Genomic DNA, 12,458 nt, shown 5'->3' with positions numbered 1-12,458 from the left:
GAGTGCACAGGAAGAAGAGATGACAGGTCATTTGAGAGCAAAATGAGAGAATCTTCTGGTCACTCCCAAAGCTCGTCAACTGCAGGGCAATCCTGAAAAGCAAATGTGCCCTATAGCTTTTTCTGTTTTTTCAGTATGAAAGAATGATGCATCGGTGGTCATGAATCAGATAAAAGAATTATGCAGACAGAGGTTCTCCAGGAATTCTCAGGATCTTTATGCAGCCTGCCCTCCCAAGGTTTGATATCCATGGTATATAATAGTTTCTGTAAATTAAACTTCTTAATCTAACTTTATGATAAGAGTGCTTGTCCTGTATTTCAGATACTCCCTGGAGTGCAACATTCCAGAAAACCAATTACCTGGGGGAGTTCATGAAAACGTGCGTGGATTAACAACAACTGCAGAATGTACACAAAGCAGATACGAGCACATCACCGTTATTCTGCCCTTGCAAAATCACTGCGGGGTTATTGGCAACTGTTATTCCCATTGTAGAGATGAGAAAACAAAGGCTCAAAGGCTAAATACTCTCTATGCACACAGGCAAGGTAGACACAGAACTCAGACTCCAAATCTTTAACTTCTGATTTTAGGTTCAGCTTTCTTTTCTAAACATCACAGAGCTCCAAGCAGGCAAAGTGCCCTATGATGAAGGCACTCAAGCAGTTTGACTCAAATTTCCTCAGCTCCGGGGACACCCAAACCTCCAACCCCCGTAGAGGCTTTAACCTGGAGGCAGAAAGGTGTATCTGCACCTACAGTGAGCCACAAATCGAACACAGCCTCGATGTAACTGTTTGACTGTTAAATGGCAATAACGTCATTTTGATAATGCATTTACAGAAACACCATCTAAACTACTCTTGGAGCGTAACAGTCTGTCAGGAATAATCCAGGCTCTTCTAAACCTTTGGCAACTACAGCAACAAAGGCTAGGAACCAAAAGCCACCAGTTACAATGTAAAGACACCTGCTGTGTGACTCCGGGAACGTCACCTGCCCTTCTGAAGTCTCATTCTCTTTATTTGTAACACTGGGATAAGACAGTATCTACTTCACGAGGCTGCCGAGAAGAATAAATGGGATAACGTGGTATGCCGCTGGGACCTTTTGGGGAGACTGTCTAGCCCACACAGCTTGTTTGAGTGGGTTTCTCTTTCTTGTACCCAAAATAGTCTTGCAAAAATAGTACGTGAAAGAGCTGAGAACAATTCTTAGCCAGAGTTCCCAAGGAATGTGAGTGTGTGATTGCTCTGCAGAAGCCTGGGGTTTTGAAAGAAAACAGCACAAAGAAGGTACCCCTTTCATTCAATAAGTCATTGATTCAGAATTAGTGATGAATAAGCCACCATTATGGATTGCCTAGCATGTGCCAGGTACCGCTTCTGGTTCAGAGCACGGGCTAGTTCATGTGGGACAAGGCCCTGCTCCCCTGTACTTGATCTTCTGGGGAGGGAGAGGTAAGTCATTAGGATGATTTGGGAGAGCAATACATGCTCTGAAGAAAATAAAACAGTGTAACAAGCTCAGAAGTGGAAAAGGGTCTTTAAATTAGGTAGTTAGTAAAGATCTTGGTGGGGGGGAGCTGAAATATAAGCCAAGATCTGAAGGACAGGTAACGAGATACCTGCAGTCTAGGTATCTGGGGACAGAGACTTCCCGGAAGAGGAAACAGAGATTTAAATGCCCTGAAGTGGGAATGAGCTTGGTCCCAGCACAGAAAGGGAGACACTTCCATGGTCTGTTTTGGGGGCAAAACCCCACAATTAGCCTGTCCTGTAGGTAGGCCGTGCACACACAGGAAACCAAAACCTTCTAGCACAGAAATGCTGGCATTTCTTATTCACCCCCAGGATGCTGGACGACAACCCTTCCAGTGGAAAAGAGCTTGGGGACAAATGAAAGGAAATGCTGGGGACCTCCCTCGAAGTCCAGTGGTTAAGACTTCGCCTTCCAATGCAGGGGGTGCAGGTTCGATCCCTGGTCAGGGAGCTAAGATCCCACATGCCTCATGGCCAAAAAACCAAAAACATAAAGCAGAAGGAATACTGTATCAAATTCAATCAAGACTTTTAAAAAAATGGTCCACATCAAAAAAAATATCTTCAAGAAAAAAAAAGGAACTGCTGTATGTTTGGAGCCTAACACCTGGGTTTGAATCCCAACTATCTTGAGCAAGTTCCTTGACCTCTCTGCGCCTTAGTTCCCTGACCTGTACACCGTGGGCTATCACACTACCTGTCTCACCAGGCTCTTGGGAAGACTGAATGAACCCACCGCTCGGGGCAGAAGCTGGCGTATACAGTACGTGTCCAGCACCGCGATTCTTACCACCCTGCTACTGTGACTCTTTCAGGTCCAAATCTTAAATCTTCATCTCCCCGTTCCATTAAATAACCATCATTTGTCTGTGATTTGTTTTTTGCTTTGTAGCAATAGGAGTGCACCTAAATTCACTAATTTACACCAATTCAACTGTTAATCCTCCCCTTGGCACGATCCTACCAGCCCTGAATTTGGGATGTAAAGCAGCCAGGACCCACCCTCCTCCACGGGGAATTCTAACACTGTTTATGAATCTGAACAGGAGTGGTCATCTTACCATCCTCTCCTCAAACAAATAAAATGTAGAAAGTGAGGGACACCTACATTTGAAGTGCAACATTTTGGCCATGTTCCTAGAGATGGTATCTTCAGACCACTCTCAAACACACCTGACCTCAATGTAGTAGCAAAGATCTCCAGTTAAAAAGGGCGGGGGGGGGGGGGGGGGGGGCAGGGAAAGCAGGAAGTGGGCAGGGAAGGAAAAAAAAGAAGTGCTATCCTACAGAAAGAGCTCTCTTTCCATTTACTGTTTTCTTCTCTGACACCCCTGAGGAAAGTATTAAAATTTTGTTCTTGCAAGTCCCTTGCAATTCTTGCTAAATTTATTCCTAGTTATTTTGTCTCTTTGGTTGGTTCTATAAATAGGATATTTTCTCTCATTATATTTTCAAAATGCTTGGCATAGGCAGATAAGAAAACTATAGATTTTGCATAGTAATTTCCTCACATTAATAAATCCTATTATTATTTCTAATAGATTCATGGGTTGGGGGAGATTGCTTATCTTAGGTTTTCCAAAAAAAGATGAAATTACTGGCAAATGGTGATAATTCTAACTTCCCCGTTCTTATTCTTTTTTGCATCTAACTGCATTATCTATTCATTCCTGAGCAATGGTAAATCATAGTGATGATAGTGGGCATTCTGATCTTGTTCTGTATGTAATGGGAGTGTTTCTAGTGTTACACCATTAAATACGATGCTTGCTTTGGGTATGATCCGATTTTATAAGCAGACGTTCTAAAAATCAAAAATAAATATTTAGTTTTATCAGACTTTTTAGCATCCATAAAATAATCATAAGATTTTTCTCTAAATGAGAAGTGTTACAAGTAAATCACAGCATTTATTAGATTTCCCAAGATCAAACCATCCTTCCATTCCTAGAATAAATCGCACTTTGTCAAGACTTTAATTACCTTGTAATGTAGTCACTTACATGTTCATTTCCCCGCTGAGTTCTTTCAGATCACAGGGCATGACTGATTCATGTCTGACACATAATTGACATTAAATACAGGTTTAACGAATAAATAAATTAATAACTGAAATAACAAGTACATTTAACCTCCCCAAACTAACCACTTGTACCTCTTCCCAGCTTAAAATAGTCGAAGAGATCATATGCCTTCCCCAGAGTGGATCTTTATATGTTTAATGAATATGTGGTTTTAACTGGTCCCTACTTCTTATATCAATAGAACCCCTGAACACCTCATTCTTTATGGGGAAACTACTCCCTATGGCTGTATTGGGAATAACCCTGCTTCCCTACTCCCACCATCGCCCCAAGCCAAAGGGGTGGCGACATCCCCCAGGCCTGATTAGAGTAACTACACAATGATTGCTTGAGGATGGACACCTGACCCAACCTGGGTCAACAGCATCTCCAGGAATTTCTCACAGAAGCTCTTTAGAAAAATTTTTTCCAAAAGAATTGATAAAAAAAACACATGTCTAGGGTTGCTGCTTACCATCTTGCCTAAAAGGTAGTGAGACAACCATTCTGAGAATGAAGCAAGGTATAGACAAACATGGCAAAGAATGGAAAGAGACAGAGACCTAGTGCCATTATTTGGGCCCCTGGATTCAGCTTTTCTTGAAGCCATTACCCCTTAGACTTCCTAAGTAATAAGCCAATAATTATCTTTCTTGGTTTAGCTCCATTTCTATCCCTTACAACCAAAAAATATGGCCTAATTCATGTGCTGCTTTGTTCTCCTCCATATATGCTTTATACATTCTTAAATAAAGGTTGAAAAAAAAGTTTTTTAAAGAAAGGCAATCCTAACTAGTGAGTGTTAAAAAAAAAATCAACCACCTGCTTTTAATTAACCGCAAGATCTGCTGAAAGGCTTCCTTAGTGAATTATAATTTCAGATTGAAATTCCCAAGACAGTTAGAGAGGAGCCTGTTAGACCGCAGAAACCAATGGAATCGAGGGATTACTTTAACAGGGCAGTGGTTCAACCAGTTTCAGAGATACCATCCATTATGCAAAACCAAAACCTTTAAAACTTTCTACCGTGCAGCCCTAGCAATCCCTCATTCACCTGAAGTCTGGAGGCCTCTCTCCTGACTCAATTTAAAAGTAAAAATGCTTGGTATGGTTTACAAGAATAAAAATAAAAATAAATAAATCATGTCATGATGGCTAGAGAACTCCCCAGAAAAAAGCCGCCAAACCTCAAGACAGGGAGTTTCGTGGAGTCTTCCTGAACCATCCTGCATTCTCAAAAGCTTTCAGATCTGCAGGAAAACTGAAGGCAAGCATGCCCTTGGCATCCTAAATATCCCTGTACCTATCGGGGCAATCAGCATCAGTTCCTACCATAGGCTCAAGAAAATGTCAGTGGGCCAGCCCAGAGAGCCTAGCCACTTCCCTACCCCATCCCCTTTATGGAGAATTCTGGTTGCACTTACCTCCTGCAATCAGACTCTTCTCCTTCAGCTCAAGTTACAATAGACCAAACTCTGGAATCTGGTTTTGATTATTCTCTGGAGAGCTACTTAAGCGCTGCTTCAGGGTTGGAAATCCCTCATTCAGGCATAATCTTGAAATAAAAGACTATATTCAAATGAAAAATGCATTACCGCATTCTCTTTAGGGCCTTCTGTACTGACAGGCAGGATAAAAGGAAAGAATGGAAGGAAAATGAAGAAGAAAACCAAGGGGGAAAAGGAAAAAATGGGAGTAAAAGAGAAAGGAAAGAAGGGGAGAGAAAAATGTATTGTGTCACAAACTGTGTAGGGCACTGTGAATGTCATTTCATTTCATCCTCAGGTCATCCCTTCAAAGTAAATACTATGAGCCCATTCTGCAGATAAAGAAATTGAGGCTTGGTGATATCGAGTAATTTGCCCAAGGTCACACAATGAGGATGCAGTGGATTCAGGCTCAGAGATAAAAATACATGTTCCAAAGTATGTCGCTACTACTTGACTAGCTTCCTCCTTCTGAAGAGTCTAATACAAGTGTTTGTTCTAGAACCAAAATATTTCAGTGGTTGAATGGACCCTATGAAGATAACATAGCCGCATCATCTAAGTAATAGAGAAGGAAGGAAGGAAGGGAGGTAAGGAGGGAGGGAGAGAGAGGAAGATATTAAGGAACCTCACATCCAGTGGAACTAGTATGTGGCAAAGAAAAACCGAGAACCCTAAAAAGCTCTCAGGTCTTACTCCATCCATGTGACCAGAATCTATTTTATAAGTGCAACTGACCTAAAGGGATCAAATACAGATACTCCTGATGAAGGACTGAACAACTGAGAATTTCCCCTCCTTCAAGAAAATGTTCACTGGGAACAAAAGGGAAATTTATTTGTGAATTGTCTTTTTCTGCTTATATCCAGTTTATATCCAGTTCCTGTTTATATCCAGTTTCCTTTGTTGCTGTTGCAACATATCTCAGAGGGAGTTCCCCCATGCTGTTGCAAAATCAGTTAAGGGGGAAAATATCTAAACTAAAATAGCACAAGTAAGCCACAATTCTGGCAACTGCAGAGGGTGTGGGTATGCCAGGTACTTTCTGAAATGAGTTTAAACCATAGGTCGCTAGCCAGTAGCCAGCTGGCTGTGTCCAGCCCACAGATGTGTTTTGCTTGTCCTGCAGTGCTGGCCCACACCACGCTTTTAAGAAATCTCAACCTGTTGCCAACATTAAAAACCAGGCCACTTCACACCAAAACCTGGACTTCCAGTGTCTTTTACCAAGTGGAAGACCTGGCTCCCCTGATGCCACATTTGCACATGGAAAAGGGTAGCTGGAATATAGCAGTAGCTGCTCCTTTGGAAAGAACATCTGTGCCCCAGTTTCTCCCTACCTAGTCTATTTCGCTCATGTATATTATCCACATGAGCCCTGAAGGCATCTGAGTTGGTGACCCTTGGTTGAAAAGGTTAAGCAGATGTAGATTTCAAAGCCAATGATTATTAGGCTTTTCCCAAAAACATCCCCAATGACAGCCTCCAGTCAGTATGAGGACGGCTGTGACAGAAGGCAAGGCATGTGAGACCAAAACTCAGTAGCTGGGTTCATTTGCATTTCTGCTCTAGGATACTCACTTTTTGTTTCGAAAATACATTCACTTTTAGTATTTCATTTACTCTTCCTAACAACCTTGCCAGGAAGGCATTACTCTCAGATAAACGGAAGGCAAGTGCTGTTATGTCAGTTATCCAAGCCAGATCATCCGGCAAGTATGTTGCAAAGCCAGGTTTTGAACCCAGTTTTCCCGCAGCTACAAACACTGTGCTTTTGGAATCATGAAAGAACACTTTGGAAAGCCATGAGGCTTGTTTCTACCTCAGAGCCTTTGCACTTGCTGTTCCCTCTGCTTAGAAACCTCTCCACCCAGGTCTTCACGTGGGAGGATCTTACTCTTTCATGACACTTATATCACCTCCACAGAGAGGTTTTCCCTCATCATTTGATGTAAAATAACACATGCACACACATTTGCGCACACACACACACCCCCCAATTACTTTCTAGGCCGCTGCTACTCAAAGAGAGGTCCAGTAATCAGCAGCAACGGCATCACCTTGGAAATCAGAAATGCAGAATCTCAGGCCCCATCCCCGACCTACGGACTCAGAACCTGCACGTTAACACCACCACTCCCCACCCCCACTCCCCATGTTTTGTGTGCATTTAAAGTTTAAAAAGCACTGCTCTACAGGAGTGCTGCCCGGTGGAAATAAATATAACAGGAGTCACAAGTGTAAATTTTAATTTTCTAGTAGCCACATTACAAGAGTAAGCAGAAAGACTTGTTTGTTTGCTGTCTCCCCTTCTCCCACTCCCACCCCCACTAATACGTCAGTTCCAAGAGAACAGGTGCTTCACCTGTCTTGTTCACCCCTTTACCCCCAGCACCTGAAACAGTACACTGCGCACATATTAAGTATCATTAAATGTTTGCTGAATGAAAGAAGGAAGGAAAAGACCTTGCTAGCACTCTATATACCAGCACTTTGGACAGATGTGGCTTCAAATGTCAGCTCAACCCCTGGCCAGCTGAGCAACCTCGAGCAAGTTGTTTTACCCTCTGGGAGCCAACTGTAAAGCAGAAATGCTGTTCTTTTGCTCACAGCCTCATCATGCCACCCAGATGTGATAATACGTCTATAAAACGCAAACCCCCACAATAACAGGCGTTCAGTACACGCCAGCGCCTTATGCTGCCCTCCTTCTTTCTCTCTCTGGACACCACGTCCGAATGATGCTGTGGACCACTCTCCTCTGCGTAGCACAAGCATGACTACTGAACGCCAGCTATTTCCCTCCAGCCGACAGGATGTGTGTAGTAACTGCTGGCAGTGAAGACAGCTTGAAACCATGGAGGGTCACTTCGCGTCACCCTACAGCTGAATGGTTTCCAAAGCAAAGTGGTCGCAGTCACTGTACAGTCTGTAGTCCACGAGGGAGACCACAGCCCAAGTCATTTCCGTCACTTTAATGAGTTCTGCCGTGGCAGCCACTTGGCCTGCCACAAGGTCCCACCCCTTAGAGGAGTTTAAGGTCTCTGCCCAGTGTGCATGAGCGCACATTGAAAGGCGTACTGTGGCTTGGCCCTTTTAATTTTTTGAGGGGGGGAGGGACGGAGAGTTTAATCTACCCCCACTTATTAATCACTGGCCTGTGTCAACCCACCAAGTGAGGCTTGCTGTGCCACAGCTTTAATGCACCCTAATCCATCAGTCTATCTTGTCCTGCAAATCTGATGCGTATGTTCTAATCGCAAATGTGCTTTTAAATCACATTAGATCAACAGCATAGGCGAAAGCAAAACCCGGATTTAGACATGACCGGAGTGACACCAAGGAAATAAAACTGGGGCTGCTTAGTTGAATATGAGGAAACCCTTGCCAGCTCTGCCGAGAGCAGCCCCAATTTCTTCCTTCTCTCCCTCTCATGGAAATCACAACAACCATGATCACCCGCAGAATCAGTAGGCTACTGGGAAGCGCGTCGAAATGAAAAAGAAAAACAAAACAAATAATGGGAAGAGGGGATCAAAACCTTTAATTAACCTGTGAATCTCTATCAGGCAAATAGTAGAGTAAGAATCCAGATAAGGTACAAGGCATATGGGGAGGAAATGTAACCACTTAAGTACAGATGCCACCATTTAAAAGACTGGGACCAGGGAACCAGGAGGAAGGGAGAGGGAGAGAAGAGCCTGAAGAGATGCGGCCAACGGAAATCCCCAAAATGCCCTCAAAAGACGGCTGCCCCTGTTAGGGCTAGAGAGCTACCCTAGGATCCAAAGGGTTTCTGGGAGTCATCTCAACAGCCAGGTTTGGGTGGAAAATGATTCCTCTACGTTAGATAGATTCTCCTCCAGCAACTCCAATCAGCACCACTAATCATAATAAGGATCTACCATGGGTGTGATGCTGGGGCAGGAGATGAGGGATACAGACATATCACATGGTCCTCTTCAGTGAGGATCAAGGGAACCCAGGTCCATCTACATCTCTTAGTCCTATGGGGCACTGAGCCCCAAATACCACAAGTGATGGCTGAGGGTACCACAGATCTTCAACAGCCATGTCCTGACAGCGAGGCAGTTTACATATACCTCCTTTTCCCAGCCGCAGTATAAAAGAACGTAAGAAGACCTGGCATCTTTTATCTTTTCATTCAGAAAATGCTCCAGACCCTACGATGGGACTTCCTGACATGCAGTCCGCCACACACCCTTCGTCAACTTTATTTTAACGCATCCAAATAAAACACCCCCTTCTCCATTTCCAACTGCAGTAAAGCAACCCAAACACGTGTTAGAGAGATTTGATTGTTATGCCTCCCTCTCCCCCAAAGGGCATTTGACACTTCTCACAAGATACAGGGCTTTAAAATTAGAATTGCAAAAAGCCATAGTTACCCTCTTAGGGCCATGGCTGCCTCACAGCAGAAACCAGAACATTCTTACAATCAACAGTTAAACAACTGAAACCTTCCCAGACATCATACCTTTTTTTTTTTTTTTTTTGCTGTTGTTGCACTAACACCTTTTTAATTATAATTGCAAACTGGAAGCCATGGCTTGTCATGTTATAAATACTGATTTTCCAGTTAAATTAGGTATTTGCTGTTTTTTATTTTGATAGGAAGGGGCTGTTTGAAGCCTCCTAAAATATCGCAATTAGTTCTCTCTGTTGAAACAGACAAGACATGAACAGTCGCATTTGCTGTTTCGGTTTAATGTGCTGGAATGTTCATCCCTAAGTGTACTTCTCTCAAGCTTTGAAAGCATAAGGCATATTTTTAAAACGGAAAGAAATCAATCACAATACACACATTTATCATATATTTCCAAAGTTAAGTTATTTCTAAAACTTTCCTAGGCTGTAATTTAAACTTAGAAAGCACATCTCTTCAACAAGAAGGCGACTTGTCAGGAAACAATCCTTATTTTACCTATTGGCTCTGCTAAGATGATAACATCACTTTAACTGACAAAGCCTGTGTTTCTGGTTGACAATTGCAATTAATTACTGAGATACAACCGAGATGGGGCCAGCCATCCAGATCTGTTTTCCAGAGAAATTAAAAAACAAGAGGAAAGGAGGGGGCGGGGGTACGACGCTGAATTATTAATTTATTTTACCCACACTTAACTTACTACTCCTCTCTTCTCCCTTTCCCTCAACGCTGGCAGACGGTGGAAAAGGAGGGAGATGAACAAACAACTCACTAGATACAAGCTCCAATATGTTGCAAAGGAGGCACAGGTTAGAAAGGGCACAGGTGCAGGGTATGAAAACTCTTAGGGCACCAACTGTCATGTAGGCACGGATACTCCTGATGCAAAATCAACCCAGTGTTCATGCAGCCCAAGAGGGATACAAAGTTCTGGAGACGGGGGACATCCTGAGTTTTTACTAGAAAGCCCGAACTCGCCAGCATCATCCTTTTAACTGTTCCCTGTTCATTTTGCTCTGAACTGAAAACACTGGATTCCAGCCACGCAAATGCGTCTGAGGGCGATTTTGAGAGATTCCAGGGGATCCCAAAGCCCTCTGGTCAATCTAGCTGTCCTGTCCATTCCTCAGCGTCCCCAGCACAGAAGCGCACCGCCCCGCAAGAGCCTGGGTTAGGAAACACCCCGGGGGCACGAGGGCTGGGGATTCCCAGGCTTGGAACTAGGCAGATTCGAAAAGCAGCTCCCTGGACGAGGAGCCTGAGGCAGGCAGATCAGGGGGACCCCTCTCTCCTCGCCCTAGAATTAAGTGATCCCTGGCTAGCCTCCAACCCTCTCCGCCGCTCCCCCAGAGCAGCTCCGCCAGGGTGCGCAGAGCCCGCGCGGGGTTAAGACCTCTCGGGACGCTGCCCGGATCCCCAAAGGCCAGGGGAGCGGCAGCTTCCCGTGCTGGTCTCCCCTACGCGCCTATCCCATCCGCCGAGCTCGGGGTCCTACCTGTACCATTCCAGTCCCTTTTCATAGTTCCTGTCGAAGAAGTGCGGCTCTACGCCCACCGCCCGCACGTCCGGGTGCACTCGGATCGCCTCCAGCAGCGCGCGGGTCCCTCCTTTCTTGACCCCGATGATAAGGGCCTGTGGCAGCTTCTTCTCCCCGTAGTCGGGGGTGCTGACGGCGCCGCCCCTCACGCTGCTCCCGTTGGCCGCCCTCCGGCCTGCGAGCTCCTCGTCTGTGGTGCTGGACTCCTGCGCTTCCCTCTCCAGCAGCGCGCTCTGCGCCGTGACCATCTCGCCAGAGGCCAGCGGGGTCCGGAGCCAGGCGTCCCGGGCGCCCCCGCCGCCGCTCGCCAGCCCCCAGCCGTCGGCCCCGGGGGCGGAAGGCTGCTCGGGGGGCTCGGGCGGCTCCCCGCGGCTCGCGCTGTCCGGCGGCGGCGGCGCGGGCGGCTGCGAGGGGGCGCCGAGGCGCACGGGGGGAGGCGGCAGCGAGGGTGGCGGCGGGCTTGGCGGGGGCTCGGCGGCGGCGGCCGGCGGCTCCTGCAGCGCCAGGGGGAATTGCAGGGAGCCCGAGCCGCCCAGGAGGCTGTAGCACAGGTAGGTGACGGACAGAGACAAGGTGCACATGAAAAGCAGCTTGCGCGCCGGCGGGCCCTTAACCGAGGCGCCGGGCGGCGGCGGCGCGGCGAGAGGTGGAGGCGGAGGCGGAGGAGGTGCGGACCACTGGGCCATCGCGGCTCCCGGCTCGCGGCGGCGGCGGCGGCCCCCGGCGCTGCCCGGACATGGTTTCAGCCGCCGCCCCCGCCGCCGCCGCCGCCGCCGCTGCCCAGCCGCCCCGGCTGCATGAAGCGACGCCGCTGCGCCCCCGGCCCTGGCCGCTGTCCCGCTGCGCCGGGGGTGAACCCGGCCGCATGGCCCCCCTCCTCGCTCTCCTCGCGGCGTCCGGGGGGCCCCCCACCACCCCCCTCAGCCTCTGGCAAGGGGCCCGAGGGGGGCGCGCGGACCCGCCGGCTGCACCTTCTCCGTCTGCAGCGCCCCAGCTTCCCTGGCTCCGCCGCGGCTCCCGTTTCAGCTTCTGCCGCCGCCGCCGCGCGCTGTTGCAGCCCAGAGTTCCTTCCCCGCTGCTAACTTTCTGCCGGGAGAGAGGAGAGGCGCGGCAGGGAGGCGGAGGGGGCCGGGCGCGCGCCCCGCGCCGCCGAGGGAAGGGGGAGTGCGCCTCGCGCGCGCCTGCAGGGGGGGGGGCGGGGGCCGCGGGAGCGGAGGCGTGCGCTAGGGCTGGGGCACCTGGGGAAGCGGAGATCGTACCCCCCGCCCCCCCGCTCGGCAAGCACTCGCTGGAGGTGTTCCCCGCCGCACCCCGCGTGCTTCCCTTCCCCTGGGAGCCTGGGACGCTGGGTTCTGCATCCCTCTCCCAGTACTTTTA

General features: G+C 47.7%; 1 protein-coding gene across 1 annotated transcript in view; it reads right to left on the bottom strand.

Annotated features, from left to right (window-relative positions):
- Positions 1-11,914, bottom strand: part of LOC307197606 (heparan sulfate glucosamine 3-O-sulfotransferase 4-like) — an 87,900-nt gene extending 75,986 nt beyond the window's left edge. The window contains exon 1 of the mRNA XM_079943682.1: positions 11,040-11,914. Within this exon, the coding sequence (XP_079799808.1) occupies positions 11,040-11,767 (728 nt within the window). The 5' untranslated portion in view covers positions 11,768-11,914. The remainder of the gene's footprint in view (positions 1-11,039) is intronic.
- Positions 11,915-12,458: the final 544 nt, after the last annotated feature.

Source organism: Stenella coeruleoalba, assembly GCF_951394435.1.
Source record: "Stenella coeruleoalba genome assembly, chromosome: 15".
NCBI lineage: Eukaryota > Metazoa > Chordata > Mammalia > Artiodactyla > Delphinidae > Stenella > Stenella coeruleoalba.
Note: the sequence above shows the minus strand (reverse complement) of the source record. Positions and strands in the feature narration are given on the sequence as shown.